This window comes from Mytilus edulis, chromosome 5 (genome assembly GCF_963676685.1).
Source record: "Mytilus edulis chromosome 5, xbMytEdul2.2, whole genome shotgun sequence".
Taxonomy (NCBI): Eukaryota; Metazoa; Mollusca; class Bivalvia; order Mytilida; family Mytilidae; genus Mytilus; species Mytilus edulis.
Window position 1 is genome coordinate 94,612,883 of NC_092348.1, and position 23,595 is coordinate 94,636,477.

The window sequence follows — 23,595 nt, forward strand, 5'->3', positions numbered from 1 at the left end:
CAAATTTTACTTTAAAAAAATTATAATATAAACACAACATTGTCAAAATTTAAGAAGATTACATTAAATAGGTAAAATAGAACAAGCAGCAAATGATCTCATCACTTACAAAAATATCTCAAAGTGATGTATTGTCTCCTTTGATACAAACCTATAAAATGATACATACATTTTTTTTGGTACATGTATATATCAAATATAGAAAAAATTAAAACAATGAAATTTTGACTTTAACACTTGCTATCATAAAACACTTTTATCACATGTAGAAGGTAAAGTTTTGTATATTTTATACCATAAATTAAATAGAAAAAGAAGTTCCTGTTTACTAGTTTTTTTTAAACCAGAAAATTGGGTACTCTGAAAACAGGGAATACTACACTTATCCTGACTTGAGTCCAACCTGAAAATATTTTAAAATAAAAGTAGATAATCATATAAGGAGAGGGGGATTTAGAGGGTTTTTCAGGGAGCCCTGTGTTTATTTTCATCATTTCTTATGGATATTTCAAGAAATATCAATTTTGCCAAAAAAATTAGATGAGAGTTTGTTGTGTATAGGCAATTTTTTTTTGGCTGTCAGTGAACACTTTATGGCGAAATTGGGTCTCGAAGTGGATTGGAAAATTTCCTCTATAGATAGTAAAAATCCTGCCGAAACAAGGGGGTCTCATTGGGGGGTTCTGATCCACGATCCCGCTTACTGTTTTGTCAGATTCCTGTATCCCGCTTAAACCATGTATGTAAGCAGTTCTTTTTTTTTGTAATTCCCTGTGTCCACCTAGACTTCATTTCCCGTTATCTTGTCACAATAATTCGACTTTCACCTGTCACGCTTTCAAAAAATCAGCAATCCCGCTTCACGCTTAGACCCAAATGAGACCCGCAAACAAGTCTTTGGCATGACATTTTAAGGAGGTGACAAAACTTTTAAAAAAAACTATAATTTTTTTTTTTATAGATATACTTCTCCAAGGTTTCATAGGGTTATTCTGTTCTTTTTCTTTGCATAATCGAGCACACCTTTTTATAAACAACAAAATGACAAACTTTTCTCAAAATATTTCTGATAGAAGGTGACACTGTGTATGTTTTAACCCCATGAAATATTATTATTCTACATAAAGATTTAATTTCTCACACCTGTAATGTGTAATGATACACTCCGTACAACAATACCTGCACGTGCAATCGTGTACCTGTTTACCGGAACAGGCAATGTCCAATGAAAAACTTTGTAACATCCAGGTTAAGGTCACATTTTGATCTTAATCAGTGGTATGTTTCTAAATAAAGGGGCTTCATATATAAGGTTTTTACTTCGTTTTAACACTGAAGAACAAAATTAGCAGACGACGAAATGTTTATGGCAATAGTTAAGAGCTGAAGGGAAGGCAGTTATTGCAGGATTGGCATATATTAATTGATACTGTCATATGATTAAGGTAGATGGGGTGTCTAAATTATAATCCATAGAATTTTTTAATAATTTGCCAAAATGTAGTTTATATCCTGCTTGTTTAAAAACATTAATAAAAAGAATGGGTCACCGGACTTATTTTCACACTACAGGTTGTGCAAAATTGTCTGATTTTGTATAGATTATGCATGGAAAACCCAATTTTGCGTCATAAAACGAAAAACTACACCATAGAATTTTGAGATAAAATATGAGAAGATAGCTCCAATATTATGCTTTCAGATAAGAAAAAGAAAAAATGGGGTCACCGGACTCGTTTTCTTGCTACATAGTAAAATTGGTAAATTCCTAATACATTCTATTGTAAAAGTAACACTATATGAATTATCTGCCCTTGCATTTGAGTTGTCTCCCCTTTTTTGGCAAAGTTGGAAAAAATTGAATCAAACAAAAGTAATCGTTTTTTTGAAAAATACAACCATAAATACAATAAAACATGGCATTTTCTATATCATAATAAAAAATTCTTACACATGAATTAACTTCTAATCTCAAAATTTGCACATTTGATTAAAGTTCTAGACCTTGTTTTCGGGTATTTCAAAATCCAAGATGGAGGAAGACACCCTATCTACCTTAATACTTGAAACAACCAAAAAGCCCTCAAAGAATATGAATCATTCACATCAATTTTAAAACACTATGGTCTATACAAAAAAATATGGAAGCCAGAATATAATCAAAGAGCTGAAAGGTCTGAAGAAAAATGACGCCACTGTCTCTAATATTGGGATAGTTTTTATGCAAGTCTTGATTTTCACATACCGTAATTAGTTTAACAATGCAACATGTCTCGTAAGCATATAATTGATATTCGTATATGTGTGTGTGTGAAGTGAAGGTGCCAACTGGCTGTTTTTTTTTAAAGACAAATGAATAGGTCAAGACTACCTGAATTGTACAAATAAATACCGTAGAAAGGCTTCTATATTTCTCACTGGTACATAGGCTGAATCCGGGTCCGTTCGCGCCCATTCACGTTTGCACCAACTCATGTTCGCCCCCTTTCACTTTCACACCCTACATGTTCGCAACTAATCTTAATTGGTTTTGTGTTCTCTGTAAGCAAGTGTTTTCTTATAAGTATAATTGTTGTATAATTGTTGTCATAATGTCTCAAAATAAAGTGAGACAGCATTTTTTTTTTGTGTTGAATAAATCTTAATCATGTTTTGGATAGCGTATTGTTAAAGATAATAATAATCGTTTCTAAATAAAGTGGTATTTTGTCAACGTTTTATTTAGCGTTGAATAACTCTTAATCATGTTTTGGTTAGTGTATTGCTATACTTTGTTTCATTGACCTCTTTCATAATGAAGTGAGATTCTGACTATTTTTTTTCTGTGTGTTGAATAAATTTTATCATGTTTTGGTTATACTAGTGGATTGCTATATTTTGGTTCCTATATTTTATTGTTTTGTTGTTTCAGATCAAAGGGCTTAAAAACAATTATCTTTTGTGTTTTTCCTTTAAAATCTTCAATGTTTTACTCATACCAAGCTAAAAATACATTCAGTATTTACACCAAAGCAATTTAAAACAACAATCATGATTTTCCAATTATTCAACTTGAATTTGAATTAAAATTGGGCGTGAATGAGTAGAGTGCGAACGGACCTTGGGTGTGAACGTGCGAGGTGCGAAAGTGTATTGGGCGCAAACAGACCTGATACCACATAGTCTGAACCCCCTTCTCCCACAAAATATGATGTAAATTAAAAACAAATTTTTCAGAGAACAATTGAAGTCTTTCCACTAGAAAAGATCTATTTTTATATTGAAATATGAAAAATCAGTTTAAAATGTTAGTTCCTATGGCTTTATGACGTCCTATTAACCTATGACCTTGACCTCAATTTCAAGGTCACAAACCATGGACCTTGAATCAAAATATCCTAGGTCTTTAATATGTTTGGTTAATGAGTACTACCACTTGACGCGTAATTTTAAATGTAAGATGGACAAAAACTCCCTTTTATTGTATGCGCAGCCTTTCAACCAAAATATACAAGTAAGGACATGTCGCAACTAATAATTTATGAAAAATTATTTGTCAAAATGTCATACAGTATTTGAAAAGAAGTGAAAATAAGCCAAAATCAAAATTTATAATATGACCTTGACCTTTGACATTGACCTTATTTTCATTTTTAGTACCAATGACCTCATGAAGACCCTAGGTCTCTATCAGTTATGGTTTACCAGTTGAAAATGCATATCGCTTGAATCAAATGAAAAAGGGGGAATAACTCTCATATGGAGTCCCCATAGAGCTATGGTTCAAACGAATATTCTTATCCTAAATATGTAACGAGCAATTTGGTAAAATAAAATCTTTTACGGTTACGAAGGAGAGGTGGCCACAAGAAAAACAGTGTTTGGGGAGATAACTCTTACAACGTAATGTATTTTGTTATAATTACATTTGATATATGTTTCATTATAATACTTTATTCTGATTGGCTAACTGCACATCACATGTTATTCCTCAAGCAATTGCATCACTCAATAAAACTTTTCATTCATGATAACACGTGGTCCCACAATAAAGTGCACAGATGAATTGAATAAAAAAGTTATAAAATTCCTGTTTTCATGATCCTAGCTAAAAAAAGTAATTATAAGTATTGAATGTTTCTTTTTGTAACCTCATAGGGTTGCAAAAGCGTTGACCGTGTGCACATTTTTAGAATGAAGCGCTTAAGCGCTTCATACAAAAAGTACTTCAGTCAACGCTTTTACACCTCAATGAATTTACAAAAGAAAGCATTCAATACTTAAATGCAGTTGTAAATTTTTAAAGCAAAAAGAGTTAATACTAACTTTCACTTTTTTGGATGTTCATGTACATTTTGAATGTATTTATTTTTCTCAACTACATGAATTTTTTGGTGTATTTTTAATGATATATATGAGTAGTCCAAATAATTATTACGTCTGGCAAGGCTTTTTAAATTTTATTCTGGGACACCTTCCTATGACCACAAGGCTTATGTTAATTTTTTTCTGGGACGCCTTCTTAGGAAGCCTTCCTACGAACGTCTTAGGAAGGCGTCCCAGAAAAAAATAAAATAGCCTTATTGGATATTTTTATGCATTATTTAACCAGTTAAGTCTTTTACAGGATTGTTTGTTTAATGCTGTTTAAACATTACTGAGAAAAAAAAACACCTTAAATTTGCTAATTATTTGGCATGAAAGTTTGATTTATTGAAAGGGACTCATAGTTTTTCATTTAATTTTAATAATTGTCTAATGGTTAAAACAATAGCTTCGTTGTTTACTTTTATACACAACAACATATTCACTTTGGTCTCGTTGTTTACCTAATATTCACTATGTACTTGGTAACAGTTATTAATTAATTGAATAGAAAATATTATAATAAATATTATTGGAAGCCGAATTGACGTCAAATAGGTGCCGATTTGACTAGATGCCAATTTAACCAGGTGCCGACTTGACTTGTACGTTTCAATTCCTCTGCGATCGTTTGCGGTATTTTCTTGAGAAAGCCTATTTTCCATCATCAAAGAGAAGAAGAAACTGCTTGAAATGATTCCCGAACGCTTCGTGACTGTTAAAATAAGTTTAATTCACTCAAAAAACAATTTTAAAACTTGCGATGTTTAAACAGGAAGTTTCAAAAGCACGTGTAAAAGAAGAAATTAACCGGTGAGAGTGGAAATCCGTACATAACATATATCACTATAGTACGACTTTTAAAGCAAAACAGTTTCATCCTTTTGTAAAACAGTCTTTAATATACCTATCACATTAATGTTTGAAGGGTCTTAAGCTTATTCAAACCATATAAGTCGGTATGAAACACCAAAACGGAATGATAATAACCGATTACGTTTTGTAGTTTACAAAATTCTGGACTGGTTCCTGTCAAACTACAACACTTTCTTCGACTGTAGTGGAATACAAACAGAAACCAGTTAGTTTGTAAACTGGTTCCTGGCTGATTACTACACAATGCTCATGCATAATGATAACACAAGCACATTCCTCCAGTTTGTATTGAAATTAGTAAATACGAAACCAAGCGCGGTAGGCAGAGAAATCAGGTCGGCAGTTATGGAACAATGACTGCGTCATTTTCCAAAAAGGTTCATAAAAATCATACCTCACCTGGGAATAATAAGAAATAGATTAATCCAATGTATTTAACAATGTTTAATGGTCCCAGATCTAGCTCAGACATGCAAAAGGAACAAGTTGCCCCTCCAAATTAGGACATAAGACATAAACTTTTATTTGAATCATTATAAGCAAAAAACATAAGTTCTGAAGAGCTAAAAACAATGTATTATAATACACCTTATTGCTATCCCTGGTTAACCCCAGAATCTGCTTCGCTTGAACTAATGATGTCATACAACAATAACTTTTCCTTTGTGGCGTCAGATATTTTGTATTTATATGAAGTCAAAATTTTACAGGAACCTTTGTGATGTTTAGTAAAGGCGAACAAGTAGCGATAAAGTGTATTGACCCAATCAAACCTTTTAATTGATCCTAAGGCATTACATTTAATTCCTCGTCTCACATGGCAGTTTACTGGCTCCTGCATATCTGCTTGAGTGCAGCCCATAAACTGATCTCAAGTTGGTTTTTTTATGAAATGAAGTTACACTTGTTGACATTGAGGTCAATCAGCAGAATCAACATCACTGAACAATTAGTTGTTACTGACTGTGATTTTATAACATAAGCATCGTTACATGTGAAAATTAAGGGTAAGTGCACAAATAAAAAATATTACAATGGCAAGCATGCTCTCACACAGTATCAACCATTCCTTATGAGTACAATTAACATTTTTATCAAAGACTTCATGTCTTTAATATAAATCACTGTGACAAACGCAATGCTTTATCATGTTTTTTCTATGAAATCTGGGATAGTAATGACAACTGTAAATGGAAATAATAGTTGTTTAAAATGAAAAGTTAAAATGATATAATATAGTGGTTTTTGAGAAAAAAATAACCTATATTTTATTTCTTTTTCAGAAAAAGAATTATGAACGAAAGACAAAGTAACCAAACATCTGTAGTTCTGTTTGCTGATCCACCAGCTTTAGATGATCTGTGTGTGATTTCAGTTTGTGTTAATAAACTATTACAGTCAGTTCCTTCTACATCAAGGTTTCAGATACAAACAATAAAGTGCAGGTATAATAGTTAATACAATTAGTAGTATTCAATCTAATGTATTAAAACATGTTTTTAAAGCATGGCATTTAAAAGGAAAAAAAAATATCATATTATATTGAAAATGCAAATTTCTCATTGCCCTGAAAAATCTGTGTACCAGCTAATTTTCAATTTTTCGCATATTAAAAAAAACCATGAACATTAATTATTGCAAGTATGTCAAGCTTAGATATTCTCTTTTGGTTTAAAGGGAGATTTGCACAATGGTATCTGCAAGAATAATTAAATTTTCTTTACTATGTTTATAAAAGATATAATTGTCCACTAGATATTTTTTAAATTGTTCAAAACCTAAGTCTGTTATTTTTTGTGATTTAATGGAAAATGCTGAATGTAATGCTCCCAATATGACAAGAAATTATAGTAGGAAGGCTGTCAATACTCAATAATTTGTATTTTACAGGGAGATAATCTTTACAGAACCTGATGTAATTGCTTCACCATCTTTTGAATTGGAGTCCATATTTCATGTTGTTCTGCAGGTTTGTTGAAATGCACATCATAAAATGTTACATATTGATGATACAATTATTACATTTACAAAATTTTGCAAAATGATAATTATTAGTTTGAAAATTTTGGTGGTAAAGGTCTGTTCTATCAATCGCTGACATATAGCCTGTTTGCATTGAGATGCCACATAAAGAAACTACCCATTATTCAATCTGTTCTATGAAAATTTTGCTGTTAAAAAATTTAATTTAAGACTTTATTCCCAAGTTTTTGTTTTTGTATCTTGTTTTTAAAAATTGTAGAAATTCAGATTTTCAAAAGTAAGTTTATAAAAGATCTGAATTATTATCTCCCATGTTTAAAAGCAACATTTTTCTAATATATACTGTATACATACTCTAAAATCTGCAAATTATTGCAAGGTTGTTATTAAAAAGAATAATGCCACTCAGGCACTGGCTTTGTATGGCAATAATAAGAACACACAGTATTACATCTGATACATATGCATGATTGCAGTTTTATTTGAAATCACAATAGTTAATCTCACATTTTTGTCCATTCTTAAAAAAATAATGATGATAAATGGACACAATAATTTCTACATTCACAGTAGTTTATTCTTAAAACTCTACAAAAATTACAAAATATAATTTGATCAATCGTATTCTGTTGAAGTTTAATTTTATAACAAGGGTGAAATATTGAAATTATTATTAATCAGGAAAAAAATAGTTATTTAATTATTGTTTCAGCAAGCACTTTTCAAAACTGGAAGACTTCAAGCAAGATTTCAAAAACTTGGATTAGAGGTAATAAATAAAAATTAACAACATCAATACTATTTGGAATACATTAAATTTTGTTGAGACCCAGATGTGGCAATTCTTTTTATGGGCGGTTATGTCGTAGGCTAAAGGTCTACTTTTAAAGAAAAAAATTCACATGTGTACCCAGGTATTTTGTATTTTAAATTATTCAATTTGTGCAATGATAAACTAATGTTAATTTTCATTTGATGTAGATAGGGACGAAATTAAAAATGCTCTGATTTTTTAAACTTTGTCAAAATCTATCATGCTATTTTTTATAGTATATAATAAGGTGTATGGGTCACATATCTTTCATTCAAACTACAGGTTAAAAACCTGATTTATATGAATAGAAAGAAAACTTAAACAATAGAATTTTAAGATGAAATATGATTAGCTTTAAATTTTAAAATAATCAGATCTCTGAAATCATTTTGCTGCTACAAAAACAAAAGAGGCTAATTAACTGAAGACTTTTTTTTATAAAATGATATTATCTGAGTTATCCCCCCTTATATGGCTAAGTTTGGGGATCTAAAACATTATGAGTTTGCTATTTAAACAGTTGTAATAATAACACATACTTTTCTTCATTTAAATAAAAAGTATGCATATTTTATAACTTATCTAGACTGGTTGTTTTATTTTACAATCCAAGAGAGTGAAACATACCATAATATTATAAAATGCATGTACCAAGTCAGGAATATGAGAATTGTTGTCCATTCGTTTGATGTGTATGAGCTTTTAATTTTGCCATTTGATTAGGGACTTTCCATTTTGAATTTTCCATGGAGTTCAGTATTTTTGAGATTTTACTTATAAGCATTTGTAAGATTAGCACATATGCCTACAGCATACTGATTTAAATAAATATAAAATGTTCATACTTATTTATATACTTACCTCAAACTTAATGGACAGACGGAGAGATTCTATATTTTAAGATAATCACTATAGCCTTTAATAGAGATATAAATATTGTGATTTATTACAGATAAGTAAGGCATTCTTGGTCACACCAGCACAGTATCAGTCATGTCTGAGGTACACCTTGCTAGCAAAATTAGCTCCTAACTGGAACAAAGCAGGACAGTGGCTTATTCAAGGTAAATCTAAATAATTTAAAAGTGCTGTGATAGGTATTAAGACTCAATTTGGTATAATATAGTCCACTGAAGAATGTTTGAAATGAATAGAAAGCATTTTACTAATTGAGCATAATTTTAGTGTGCATGTTGCAAATTTTATTGATTTTTAAACTTACATTTACCGCTAAATCCAGTTACAATAAGAAACATTCAAAGTATTAAGTACTTAGGAAACATTTGAATATTTAGTGAAACATAATTTCACATGTGTTGGACAAGATATCTTTGAGACAGAGAACTGCCATCAGAAAACCACATATTTTGTGTCTTTCTGTTCATTGATATTGAAATACTATTTGAAACAATTTTAAAACTAGTTGGTCTAGCGTTCAAATCCATTGCAGCTTGAAAAAAAAGACTTTTGTATTTAATAGAACATTACTTCTATTATTTGACTTTAAAATACTGGTTTCAAGAGTCTAACAACATTTCTATAAATAATTTTGAGTTCATCTTGTCAACTTTTAACTTTTCTATTTTAGGGAGAGATTTTCTTATGCAAGCTGGATATGCCAATGCTGTCAGTAAGTATATAAATAGTTTCTTTTTATTCAAATTCTGTTTTGAAACCCACCACTTGTGTGAGGATGGCCCTTTCCTTATGTTTGTACATAAATGCAGCTTCAGATTTGTTTTTTAAATGGAAAGACGCTAAAATAAATACAATATTACAGAGATTTTTTTCCCAAAAAAAAAGAAGAATTTATGTATTAATGTATATATATTCAAAGGCAGAGTTAATATAGAAGGGATGTAGATTTTATAATTTAAATAAACATTATATAGAGGAAATAATAGAAATAAAAACAAATTTATGAAGAAAAAGAGACTTATATAAGATTAAGATTAAGATTATCACTTTACAGGAAAAAAAACATAAAAAATAGGGCAAACTGTTTATTTTTTGCTGTATTATCTCCACCTGAATTTAAGAAGATGTTGAAATCAAAGTTACTTCCCCTTGTTAGATGACTGATTCTTTAATTTATTAATAAGTTTAGGTTTCTAGCATTTATGAAGTATACCTTTGAGAAAGATGTTTTAAACAATTTTATGTCCAAGATGATACTACAAGATTTTATTTTTCTCTCTAGATGCTTGAAATTTATATTGAATTTTCTCTCTGTGCTAATTAAATATGTCATAATGGTAATAAAATATTTGTAATGTAGTTCAGAAACCATCATATTTGTTTAATTTATGAGCTACTTAAATTTTGATATTGCTACTATCAAATATGCTTAATTATTTTAGAAATGGATTTGACCGTCACAAATGGAGAACTGTTTTTCACAGTAGATGCTTCGACAGTTAGATTTCCCAGTTTAACGGTATATATAAATAGAAACTGAAGCAAAGATTTTCTATGCTTTTAGATGTATTTTTGTTTTGATTTTTTTACTGTAACAAAAAGAATACAGCTAGTTTTGCTAAAATTGGACCATAAAAAATAAATGACTTTTTTAGTTTAAACAGGCTATTATTTGAACTTGGAATTATTTTGAATTATGGAATTTGCATAATTTCTTGTGCTTGAAATTTTTCTGAATTCTGTTCGGCTCACAACACTTTCTATTATAAAGAAGATAGCACATTTTCAGTAGAATGTACTGTGCTGCGCACAACACTATCTATACAAAATACATTGTGTGGAAAGTGTTATGCTCAAAACAAAATAATACAGAATAAACATGGAATTTATCAAAAATTTCAAACATAAAATATTATTCAAATTTTTTAATTAAAAATAATTCCAAGTTCAAATAATAGCCTCAGTTTTTTAGTTAACTGCTATAGAACTGGTTGGCATTATGTCAAATGCATGGCATCAGTACATTATTTATTAATGGTTGTGTCTGTCAATCTATAAATAATTTACATTCCATTGAATTAAGAAATTGTACAAATATGTACTTTTTCTGGGGGGTTTTTTGCGGTCAAAGTTCACTGTTATGAAAAGCTGAAATATATTTTTGTAAAATAGAGTTTTCCTTGCTTGATTTTAATGAAATATAAAAAAGAAGATAGGGTATGATTGCCAATGAGACAACTCTACACAAGAGATCAAATGACACAGAAATTAACAACTATAGGTCACCATACGGCCTTCATCACTGAGGAAAACCCATACCACATAGTCATCTATATAAGACCCCGAAATGAGAATGTAAAACAATTCAAATGAGAAAACTGACGGCCTAATTTATGGCAAGTTTTATTGGTTTTTTTTCAGATAGAAGATTTAGATGTACCTGCTCCATGCTACAACAATTTTCTCCAGAATAAATCTGCCATTATTCACCAACATTCTATCCCTATGGTATGGTGTCATATTTTACCAAGGTATTCCATCTAAATTCAAGAAAACTATAACTCTTGTTTTTGCCTTTTGATAACTGTTTTCAAACATCACAAATCTTCCTCAGTTAGCTATTTAATACCAAATATTCCATGTCTTGTTATTGGTTAAATCTATAAACTTAAATGAAAAAAATCGACAAAGCTTAAAAAATTTAATTCATGAAATTATAGTTCTTTCACACACAAAAGATATAGTAAGATAAATGTTTCTTGAAGAAATTACATCTAATACAGTCTGTTATTAAATGTCTCTTGAAGAAATTACATCAAATGCAACTACACTCTGTTTATGTTTGTTATATTTAGTATGAAGAAAGGGACTATTGTTAATATCACACATGATCTGCCTGATGATGGACCATTCAGATCCTATAAAGAACTAAAAAGACATTGGAAAAACCATGTACGTAGAAATTTTACAATACTGTGGATTCATGGGTACCAATTTTCATGGATTGTGGAAAACTAACAGGTTCATTGATATTTAATTTCATGGTTTTGCTGAAGTCTGCATACAAGCCTATAGGAGATTTGCCATGTGTTGAAAGTTTACTTTTGTGGTTCATCTATACCCACAAATCCACAAAAATTGGTATCCTACGAATAATAATGATTCAACAGTAGATTTTATTGTATTTTGTTCAATTATATGAATAAAGATAACATACTTTCTGATCAGAGTTTGGACAAGTCAGTTCTAGAAATTTATGATTAAATCTTACCATTCCTAACTTACTAGTTGATGGGGATTAAAAAATAAGTGGAGCATTAACTCCAGCATGAAAAGTTTTTAAAATATGAATAACAGAAATGTTGAATAAATGAGACAATATTCCAGTAACACAAAACAAACCAAAAGACATCTAAAAGTAAACATACAGTCTTCAACAATAGACAGTTGTCTATACATAATGTGCAGTAACAAAATTTATAAAAAGTACATACATATTGGGAATAAATTTAACAGAGATGAGAACAAATCTACCATTCAAACCGATTTCTGTTACTTTGTAGCTTTGCATGTCAAGAAAATCTATACTTGGTCACACTAGGCAAAGTAATTTTCGTTTTATAAACATATAAACAAGGGTTTACAAATACAATAATTTTAGTTAAGTTTTTCTGAAAACAATAGTGTTTCTGAGCTGATAATAATAATAACTGTAAATTCAGAAATGATTGCGATGTTTTTATTATTGCGAAAAATGCAACAGAATTATAATCGCATTAATTTAAACTCTCATTTCAAATATTTTTATATGAATTAAACAGGATTTTCCTCAATATCGTAACAATTAAAATGGCTTTTTGGTTCAAAATGACAAAATGACAATTATAAATGCACACAATAATATCTGAATTTACAGTATTATCTCTGATTTTAGTATGGTTACAGATTGCCAGAAGAAGAAGAGGGCATGATTTATTACCAGATAAACTTTAGACCGCTTGGAGAACGACTTTTTTCATATCCTTTACTATTACAATGAATATCTAAAAACACACCAATTACAAATATAGTACATGTGTAGTTAGTTAGATGAGATTGCTTCCCTTGTATAGTAGACGCTTCCTCCTTCTTAAGCCATTTGAGCTAAGGAAGTACTTAAGGTCAGTTGATTAGAGTGCTGATTTGCAACACAGAGGTCCTAAATTTAAGTCTGGGTTGAGACAATATGATTTTCTAGAAAGAATGATACTGGTACATTTGAAGAACTTTCAATAAATTTCTTTTGATGTTGAGGATCCCATCAGCAATAACTAAATGAAGACACAAACAGAAATAATCCACAAAAGTTAAAGAAAAAAATCAGGATACCTAACAAAAAGAGGGTTAATGTACCCGAACTTTGTCCATTTATTACACAATGCAACCAGGTTGTATACATGTGCATCTCTATAACATGATCTTTATAAGAAATGTCTAGGATAAAATTGAGAATAGAAATGGGAAATGTGTCAAAGCGACAACAACCTGACCAAGGCGCAGAAAACAGCTGAAGGCCACCAATGGGTCTTCAACACAGTGAGAAAATCCCACACCCAGAGGTGTGCTTCAGCTGGCCCCCAAAAAAAGTATGTACTAGTTCAGTGATAATGGACGTCATACTAAGCTAGAATGTTTAGATATTGTTTCCTTTATCTTTTTACTAGATTGAAACTCTTATACAATTATTAAACTTGGACAGTAACAGGTTTTTTTTATGCAAATATTTTGTTTTCATCTTGTATCATTATTATTTTTGTATTCATATATTTTCCCTTAACAGTTATTAGATACCCAGAACCATGTTTAAGAGCAAGAGATATACAGAGGATACAAAGAGTAGACCCTAAACCTATTTTAATTTCTTTCTTACAAGATTTGCAGAAAAAGATGCCTAGAATTTGTGGATTTCCATTGAAACTACACAGTAAAGCTTGTTATCCTACTATAGACCTAACGGAAGTTACAAAGGTAAACCACAGGATTAATAACATCTTAATTTCCTTTACTTAATATTGTTGTACTTATTCTAGCATGACACATCTTCTTAAAACAGGTGCAGAATAAATTGCATATGCATGCATGCTTTTTGTTTATGGTGATAAACCAGCCATTTGGCCCTTACTTAAGGTGCTTCAATATCATCTGTGGAGTAATGAGATAATTGAATATTCATAAAATGTTTTGCTACATTTTGGTTGATGTTGAGGGAGAAGCATTGTTTTATTCATTTCAAAATAACATTTTAGAATGGCTTATATATTAAAAAACTTTAATTCAGAAGGATAAGATATGTTGAGCTTAAGAATTAAGAATGGAAATGGGGAATGTGTTGAACAACACGACCAAATTAGAAAACAGCTGAAGGCGACCAATGTGTCTTCAATACAGTGAGAAAAACCCATACTCAGAGGCGTGCTTCCACTGGCTCCTAAACAAAATATGCACTAGTTCAGTGATAATAGACGTCATACTAAACTCTGAATTATATAACTGAGCTAAAATTTAAAAAATCATAAACCATTGTAGTTATTCTTTTATTTTCAGGTTGAAAAAAGGACTACACAAAATTTAAGTACAAAGATTCCACAAAAGAAAATAATTTACAGAAATAATGATGACATTCAGAAACTTATTTCAAAAGTTCCAGAGAGTCATACATCAAAACAAGATCATGTATTACCAGTATCTTCTGAATGTAACAAACAGCCTAGTTTTAAAGCAACACAACTCGCTAATAATGTATATTTGAGTCGAAACAATTGTGCAGCTGCAGATGTACAGAGTCATATATCAAAGTTTCATGAACATAGCCAAGAAAAGTATTGTGATACCGTTACTTCATCATATGTACCTGAAAGCACTTTTAATGACAAGTTAGGGATACATTTACAAAAACCATCATTGATTGGAGGTACTAACATTGACAAATCTAGCTCTTGTTTAGAAGGACAACATCATAAAACTGTTCCAGTTTTCAAAACAGTGGTTAAACGTGCAAATCACGGAGAACAATCAGCAACACAACCACAGTCTCAAAATCTAGTTCCTATATTTAGGGCAAAGACATTCAAACCTTCTACAGTACTTTCATCACAAAATGAAGCTCATAATATACATCACACTGTAGACAATACAGATAGTTATGTCAGTGATGTAAACAGTGACAAGAACACAAAACCTGTTAGCGTACCAAGCTTCCGTGCAAAGAAAACTACAAATGAACATTCTTCAAAAGGAAATGTGAAACAGCCATTGAAAAGTGTGGGAAATTTGAATTTCAATACTAAAGCAGCACCTAAAATGGATTCTAATTCAAGCAGTAAGAAAAATCAGACTGGAGCTTTATCAACGTCTAAGAAGCCTTCGGGTACAGCAGTGAATATACCATCTCATTCGAGAAGTGTGAATGTTTATGATCAATCTCCTTCTAGGAATACTCTGCTAATGCCATCATCTTTTAATGAAAATAGCCAGTCAACTTCAGCAACATCTTACAGTTTTCAGAGACCGATGGGTACAGTACCAGCCACGCCCAAATCTCATACACCTGTGCCTGTAACACCTAAATCGTACACACATGTTCCTGGTATGCCTAAATCCTACACGCCAGTACACACTACTCCTAGAGCTAACATATCACTTATTAAAGGATTGGCTTCAACACCATGTACTCCAGTGACGAAGAGACCTTGTCCAGTAAGCATAAATATATGATTTCTTATCATTTTAAAAGAAAATAACAAACGGCATGAATTGTTTTATAATGTGTAGAAAGTTAGATAAGAATCAGAAATCATTCACTCATTTACCCTAAGGATTTAAAATATGTAATTGCTAGAAAAAAAGGCAAGAAGATAATAAAAATCTATCAGCTGAGGAAAGACAAACAACACCATGTCACTCTTAAAAAAATACTTTACATGATTTAAGTAAAAAAAAAAGAACAGTGCAAGAAGACATAAGTGTTTATGGAATTTTTTTTATCTTAGCAAATGTTTACTGCAGTGTAACACATCTTAATGAAAAGATCATAGGATGGTCATCTTTTTTTATATGGTTCAGGTTTCACACTCTTTTTACAATGCATAGGGTATGACATGATTTTTGATTTTGTATTTGGAAAAAAAATGTAAGCAATTCCATATTGGGTTGAATAGGTCAGACCTTTGATTTTAGTAGATGACAAGGAAGCTAGTACAATATATTGCACAATGTCAATGTGTTTAAAGTTTTAATAAAAAAAAAAAAATATATGTAGTAAAATTAAATCAAAAAGTCTCCATTATTATATTTCAAATTTTCTTTCTAGTCAAGCAATGAGAGTACCCCAGCTATGAAGAAACCAAGACCAAAACAACAAGTGCAAGATATAAATGTAGAAACAATGGCAAGATCTAACCAGGTAAATCAAAGAATTCAGCATGAAACAAATGTTTCTCTAATTTTAGTGTTATTTTCACATTTCTTGAGGGGTGTGAGAAAAATATTTCTCATCACTAGTGAAAAAAAAGTTCTCAGCAAGTGATTGATTGAAATTTAGTTATGACACTAAATTTTCTTGATTTCTTTTGAATTTCCTAATGTGACATCCTGAAAAAAGGCGACCATGTCTAATGATGTCACATATAAAAACACATTTTTCTGCACATCTTTATACAGAGAGGATAAAAATCATTAGAGAAACAAATTCCACCACTTAAACTTGTGTATTATGATATTTCTGCAAGCCTCACACTTTAAATATTAAAATGTCTAGAGTGAAAAAACATCGTAACAAACTTGTTGCAGTGATGGAATCTATATTTGTAAGATGATTCAGTAGTCCTATTCTCAAAAAGGTCTTTATATTCGCTCTGTGTACTAGTAATGATTCATGCTGTGATATATCTATGATATCTTTTTTGATGAAATATTAAGTACCTTTATTGTTGTAGGAATGATAGAGTTTTTTCGATCTGTCCACCTGTCTTTGACTTTCCTTAAAAATTCAACATGTTGTTATTCCGATTGAAATAAAACTGAACAATAAGCTTACCTGACTGCAGGGTAAGACAGAAGACTCTAATCCAGTCACCTTTACTAGAATAACAATTTATTTGACTCATTGCCTTATTTATAGTTTTTTTTATCATCTATTCTCTCATTTACACAATTTGCTTCAATGTTACAAGAGCAATTTGGTAGAACCAACATTTATGTGTCAGAACTCAAGACTATATTTAATTTATTTCAGCTTAACAAAGTGAACACAGTTACACTAATAAGCTGGCTGAAAGAAAGAGGAATAACATGCAAGGCCAAAGACAAAAAAGGAGACCTGGTAGAAAAAGCATTGAAATTATTGAATCTTAATGTGCCTGAACAGTGACCTTCCACAGAACTATTGGTTATCAAGCTTGTCAAAAACTGTGATACATTATTGAAAAACAGTGATATGTTGTTAAAAACTTTGTGATATTATTATTATTTTATACAGCTGTTGATTACTCTATTATAAAAGTATAATGTTTAATGTTCTAATTATTTCTTCATACCAATATGAGGGGAAAGAGAGGGATCATTTTTGTTGAGCCTGCGACTTTAGTTGCAGAAAGCTCAACATGGGGATAGTGATCCTGTAGCTGTGTTAACTAACTTATTAAAAGCTTCATATTTTAGAAGGTGGAAGACCTTGTTGCTTCATACTTTGTATATGGATGCCTTATGTTACGAAGTTTTGGTCTGTCACATGTCCACTGTCCTTGACCTCATTTAATGGTTCAGTGACTACTTGAAAAAAAAGTTCAGATTTTTTGAAATGTTAATTTCTCTCTTATTATTATTAAATAGATAACTGTATTTAGTATGTGCTTACCTTACAATGTCCTCATGCTAATATTTTGGTGTATAGAAGGATTGTAAGCTGTACATGTCCAACTGGTGGGTGTGATCTGACCTTGACCTAATTTTCATGGTTCAGAGGTTTTAGTTAAGTTTTTGTGTTTTGGTCTGTTTTTCTTATACTGTATGCAATAGGTATACTATACTTGGTGTATGGATTGGTTGTAAGGTGTACATGTCCAACTGGCAGGGGTCATCTGACCTTGCCTGTATTTTCATGGTTCAGTGGTCATAGTTAAGTTTTGAGTTTTTGTTTCTTTTTTCTAATACTATATGCAAAAGGTCAACTATATCTGGTATATGGAAATATTTTATGATCTATGTCAGTTGCGCAGGTTTTATTTGACTGACCTCATTTTCAAGGTTCATTGCTCAGTGTTAAGTTTTTGTATTTCAGTCTGTTTTTCTTAAACAATAAGCAATAGGTCAACTATATTTGTTGTATGGAAGGATTGTAAGCTGTATATTTCTGTCTGGCAAGTATCATCTGACCTTGACCTCATTTTGGTGCTTCATTTGTTAATGTTCATGGCTAAGTTTGTTTCTTAGACATGTTAGATACTATAAGCAATAGGTCAACTATATTTAATACATAGATTGATTGTTAAGTATACTACATGTCTGTCTGGCATTGTTCATTTGACATTGACCTCTTTTTAGCTCACCTGGCCTAAAAGGCCATGTGAGCTTTTCTCATCACTTGGCGTCCGTCGTCGTCGTCGTCGACGTCGTCGTCGTCGTCGTCGTCTGTCGTCGTTAACAATTTTTCAAACATCTTCTCCTCTGAAACTACTGAATGGATTTGAATGAAACTTAATATGATTGTTCCTTAGTATATCCTGCACAAAATGTGCGCTTCGATTTTTGATCCGTCAAAAAACATGGCCGCCGTTACTTAAAATAGAACATAGGGGTCAAATGCAGTTTTTGGCTTATATCTCAAAAACGAAAGCATTTAGAGCAAATCTGACATGGGGTAAAAATGTTCATTAGGTCAAGATCTATCAGCCCTGAAATTTTCAGATGAATCAAACAAACCATTGTTGGGTTGCTGCCACTTAATTGGTAATTTTAAGGAAATTTTGCAGTTTTTGGTCATTATCTTGAATATTATTATAGATAAAGATAAACTGTAAACAGCAAAAAAGATCAGCAAAGTAAGATCTACAAATAAGTTAATATGACCAAAATTGTCAATTGACCCCTTAAGGGGTTATTGTCCTTTAATGACAATTTTTCACAATTTGTTCATCATATTTGCTAACTTTAAAAAATCTTCTCCTCTGAAACTACTGAATGGATTTGGTTAAAACTTAGCATGATTGTTCCTTAGATTATCCTGCACAAAGTGTGTGCTTTGATTTTTGATCCGTCAAAAAACATGGCCGTCGTTACTTAAAATAGAACATAGGGGTCAAATGCAGTTTTTGGCTTATATCTCAAAAACGAAAGCATTTAGAGCAAATCTGACATGGAGTAAAAATGTTCATTAGGTCAAGATCTATCAGCCCTGAAATTATCAGATGAATCAAACAAACCATTGTTGGGTTGCTGCCACTTAATTGGTAATTTTAAGGAAATTTTGCAGTTTTTGGTCATTTAGATTATCCTGCACAAAGTGTGTGCTTTGATTTTTGATCCGTTAAAAAACATGGCCGCCGTTACTTAAAATAGAACATAGGGGTCAAATGCAGTTTTTGGCTTATATCTCAAAAACGAAAGCATTTAGAGCAAATCTGACATGGAGTAAAAATGTTCATTAGGTCAATATCTATCAGCCCTGAAATTTTCAGATGAATCAAACAAACCATTGTTGGGTTGCTGCCACTTAATTGGTAATTTTAAGGAAATTTTGCAGTTTTTGGTCATTATCTTGAATATTATTATAGATAAAGATAAACTGTAAACAGCAAAAAAGATCAGCAAAGTAAGATCTACAAATAAGTTAATATGACCAAAATTGTCAATTGACCCCTTAAGGGGTTATTGTCCTTTAATGACAATTTTTCACAATTTGTTCATCATATTTGCTAACTTTAAAAAATCTTCTCCTCTGAAACTACTGAATTGATTTGGTTAAAACTTAGCATGGTTGTTCCTTAGATTATCCTGCACAAAGTGTGTGCTTTGATTTTTGATCCGTCAAAAAACATGGCCGTCGTTACTTAAAATAGAACATAGGGGTCAAATGCAGTTTTTGGCTTATATCTCAAAAACGAAAGCATTTAGAGCAAATCTGACATGGAGTAAAAATGTTCATTAGGTCAATATCTATCAGCCCTGAAATTTTCAGATGAATCAAACATCCAATTGTTGGGTTGCTGCCACTTAATTGGTAATTTTAAGGAAATTTTGCAGTTTTTGGTCATTATCTTGAAAATTATTATAGATAAAGATAAACTGTAAACAGCAAATATGATCAGCAAAGTAAGATCTACAAATAAGTCAATTTGACCAAAATTGTCAATTGACCTCTTTAGGAGTTGTTGCCCTTTAAAGACTTTTTTCACAATTTGTTCATCATGTTGACTTACTTTAAAAAATCTTCTCTTATGAAACTGCTGTATCAATTTCAGCCAAACTTAGGCTAAATGAGTTTCAGAGTTTCAGAGTATCTAGTATAAATTTTATATTTCATTTCCTTGTATGTCAAGAAACATAGCTCCTATGGCTAAAATAGAACATAGGAGAAAAATGATTTTTTTTTGCTTTTGAAGAAAATAGGACGATTCAAAGAACATTTAAATGAATTGAAAAGCCAAAATAATCATTGATGAGAGATTAAACCAAAAAAATTCAGGTGAGCGATTCAGGCTCTTGAGAGCCTCTTGTTTATTGTTCATTAGACAATGTTTACTTTTCTTGGTTAAGTCTGTTTCTTAGAAACTATGAGCAATAGGTCAACAATATTAAGTGCTATGGTTGATTGTTAGGTGTACATGTATTTCTCGTTTGGTTTATCTGACCTTGACTTCATTTCTGTGGATCATGTTAAGTTTATGTGATAGTTGTAGTAAAGCTTTATATTTAGGACTATCAACATAATATCAATGGTTAGTAAAGAAGGCAAGTCATTTCAGTGTGTGAACTCTTGTTATATGTTGAAGGTACAATGTAAGCCTTTAAACATATATGTCATGAGGGCTGTTCCATTAAAGATAACCTGGTACCCTGGGAAGGCACTTTATAAATGGGGTAACCACCAATTGAGGCAAATTAAATTTCACTTTCATTTAAACTATACAAAAATATGAATGACAACCACCCAAAGTTGAGATTTAGAAGTGCCTTCCCTTAGTCCAATTTATGTTTTTTAATGGAACAGCCTTAATAACTTTCCACTTATGCAAGAAGTATCAAAGAAAAAAGTAGATATGTTACTTTAGTGTAATTTAAACAAATAAAATGATAATAGGCCATAACTCGCAAATATCAAATCAAAACTTCAGCATAATAAAAATGATCATATAAACACTATAAACAAACATGATTCTAAACTGAGAGTTGCTTAATTACCATAATTACCAGATGAAATACTGAAAAGTCAATATTTTACAATCATTAATATTAAAATATTGAAAGGCTATAGATACTGAAAAAGCTTGGTGTATGGTGGACAGCAGAGAGTGAAAGAGGCTTCCTGTTTTATATAATTAATTCCTCCTGAAGTTTTAACCCAGGGGTTTACATTGAAGATGGAGTACTTCACTTCACAAATTTGTAGAATTTAGTTGTTTTCCAGATGATGTAATGCCTTTATACAAAAATGAGCATATATTAATCTCTGTCCTTTTGTCCTTGTCCAATTGCCTAAATATGGTTTTCAGATGATAATTTGTTCTCTCACTAAATAATTCAAAATTAGGTGACTATGTTGAAGGCATCTATCCCATCGAACTAGAGATAAAGGATACTACAAATACAGTTAAGTCGGCCTCATATCTTGACTTACATCTTGAAATTGACAATGAGGGTCGGTTGAAAACAAAACAAAAGAGATGATTTCAGCATTCCAATTGTGAACTGCCATTTCTAAATAGCAACATACCAGCAGCACCTGCATACGGGGTATATATTTCAATTGATACGATATTCCCGTGCTTGTATTTCCTATCATGATTTTCTTGATGATAGAGTGTTGCTGCTCACAAGGAAGCTATTAAACCAAGAGTTCCAAATGGTGAAGTTGAAATAATCCCTTCGTAAATTTTACGGACGCCATCACGAGTTGGTTGACCGTTATGGAATAACCGTTTCACATATGATATCGGATATGTTCCTTATATTACGTAGTAACTACAATCCTCTTCCCTTTCATGAATGTGACCTACCGAATTAGCTAGACTATTTACCGAATTTGTTATAACATGAGCAACACGACGGGTGCCACATGTCACGGGAGCAGAATCTGCTTACCCTTCCGGAGCACCTGAGATCACCCCCAGTTTTTGGTGGGGTTCGTGTTTCTTATTCTTTAGTTTTCTATGTTGTGTCATGTGTACTATTGTTTGTCTGTTTGTCTTTTTTCATTTTTAGCCATGGCTTTGTCAGTTTATTTTCGAATATGGGTTTGACTGTCCCTCTGGTATCTTTCGTCCCTCTTGTTATCTTATAGTTCGTTTCTGTGTGTTTTGCATTGTCGTATGTTTTTTTTGTTGCTCTAAAGTGTTTCTATTGTTTCGTTGTTTTCTTCTTATAGTTGATGTGTTTCCCTCAGTTTTAGTTTGTAACCCTGATTTGTTTTCTCTCAATCGATTTATGAGCTTTGAATAGCGGTATACTACTATTGCCTTTATTAATGCGTTTTCTCTCTTTCAGAATCTAAAAGATTCTTTTTGTTAAAACAAAAATTTTCAGCAAAATAAGATTTACAAATAAGTCAACAGCCAGAAATAGTAGGACAGCATGAACAGACTCATTAATAGACTCCTGTTGGGAGATTTTGCCTTTTAAAGAATTTGTTCACAATCTTTGCAGAAAATGTAATAGAAAGATCGAATTTGACTCAGCAAAATAAGTTCAAAATAAAATCATGATGGCTGACATTTTTAATTGAATTCTTATAAGGGAATCTAAAAAGCAAAACCGTTCCTCAAAAATTGAAAAAAAAATGCCAAAACATTAAATGTCATATATAGGAGTAACCACTCACAAATAGATGTGTTTTTTATTGGTTTTTGCATATTTTGCAGAACCATTTCAAATGTGTTAATCTTAACAGTATACAGCAAAAATTTAAGCCTAATAACATTTACAAATGAGTCAGCATGACCAAAAATATCAGCCTAATAACATTTACAAATGAGTCAGCATGACCAAAAATTTCAGCCTAATAACATTTACAAATGAGTCAGCATGACCAAAACATTTCAAACGACTCCTGATATGATTTTTCCCCTAAAAAAGATTTTATCACATTTTTTGTATATATATATTAAAATCTATAGTTTATAGGGAGAAACTTCATTATAAGCCAAACAACACGATCAAATATACAATCTACAAATAAGTCAACAGCCTGAAATCGTCAATTGAATCATGATAAGAGTAATAACCCTTGAAAGACGATTTTTACCAATTTTTGCATAAACTATAATAAATAGAAAATGTAAATGGTATACATTTTCAGAAAATTATACAATTGGGACAGCATGAACAAAATCATCAATGGACTCCTGTTGGGAGATTTCGCACATCAAAGAATTTGACCACAATGTTTGAAGAAAATGTAGTCGAAAGAT

The 23,595-nt window shown here is 31.2% G+C and overlaps 2 protein-coding genes across 4 annotated transcripts in view; one reads left to right on the forward strand and one right to left on the reverse strand.

The window, feature by feature from the left end:
* LOC139524841 (fatty acid synthase-like) overlaps window positions 1–1,190 on the reverse strand; it is a 42,573-nt gene extending 41,383 nt beyond the window's left edge. For both annotated transcript variants that reach the window (XR_011664871.1, XM_071319949.1), the window contains exon 1: window positions 1,144–1,190. The gene's annotated coding sequence lies outside the window, so the exon portion shown is untranslated. The remainder of the gene's footprint in view (window positions 1–1,143) is intronic.
* A 188-nt stretch (window positions 1,191–1,378) lies between these two features.
* On the forward strand, window positions 1,379–17,486 carry LOC139524842 (uncharacterized protein C18orf63-like). Of its 2 annotated transcripts, none has more exons than XM_071319950.1 (14): window positions 1,379–1,412; window positions 6,504–6,665; window positions 7,111–7,189; window positions 7,916–7,972; window positions 8,970–9,081; window positions 9,606–9,647; window positions 10,378–10,454; window positions 11,357–11,466; window positions 11,791–11,887; window positions 12,870–12,952; window positions 13,762–13,942; window positions 14,519–15,670; window positions 16,284–16,376; window positions 17,208–17,486. In XM_071319950.1, exons 2-14 carry the CDS (start codon window positions 6,514–6,516, stop codon window positions 17,340–17,342), a joined length of 2,370 nt encoding a protein of 789 aa, XP_071176051.1. In that variant the 5' UTR covers window positions 1,379–1,412; window positions 6,504–6,513; the 3' UTR covers window positions 17,343–17,486. The 2 variants fall into 2 exon arrangements, with proteins under 2 accessions (XP_071176051.1, XP_071176052.1); XM_071319951.1 differs by lacking the exon at window positions 1,379–1,412 and adding an exon at window positions 1,426–1,445.
* The last annotated feature ends 6,109 nt before the right edge of the window (window positions 17,487–23,595 follow it).

What these genes read in the sequence shown, in the direction of transcription:
- LOC139524842 (XM_071319950.1), top strand. Translation starts at nt 6,514, where the DNA reads ATGAACGAAAGACAAAGTAACCAAACATCTGTAGTTCTGTTTGCTGAT. An exon ending in TGGATATGCCAATGCTGTCA is followed by an intron (nt 9,648 to 10,377) that starts GTAAGTATATAA and finishes TAATTATTTTAG; the next exon opens with AAATGGATTTGACCGTCACA. An exon ending in AAAGACATTGGAAAAACCAT is followed by an intron (nt 11,888 to 12,869) that starts GTACGTAGAAAT and finishes CTCTGATTTTAG; the next exon opens with TATGGTTACAGATTGCCAGA.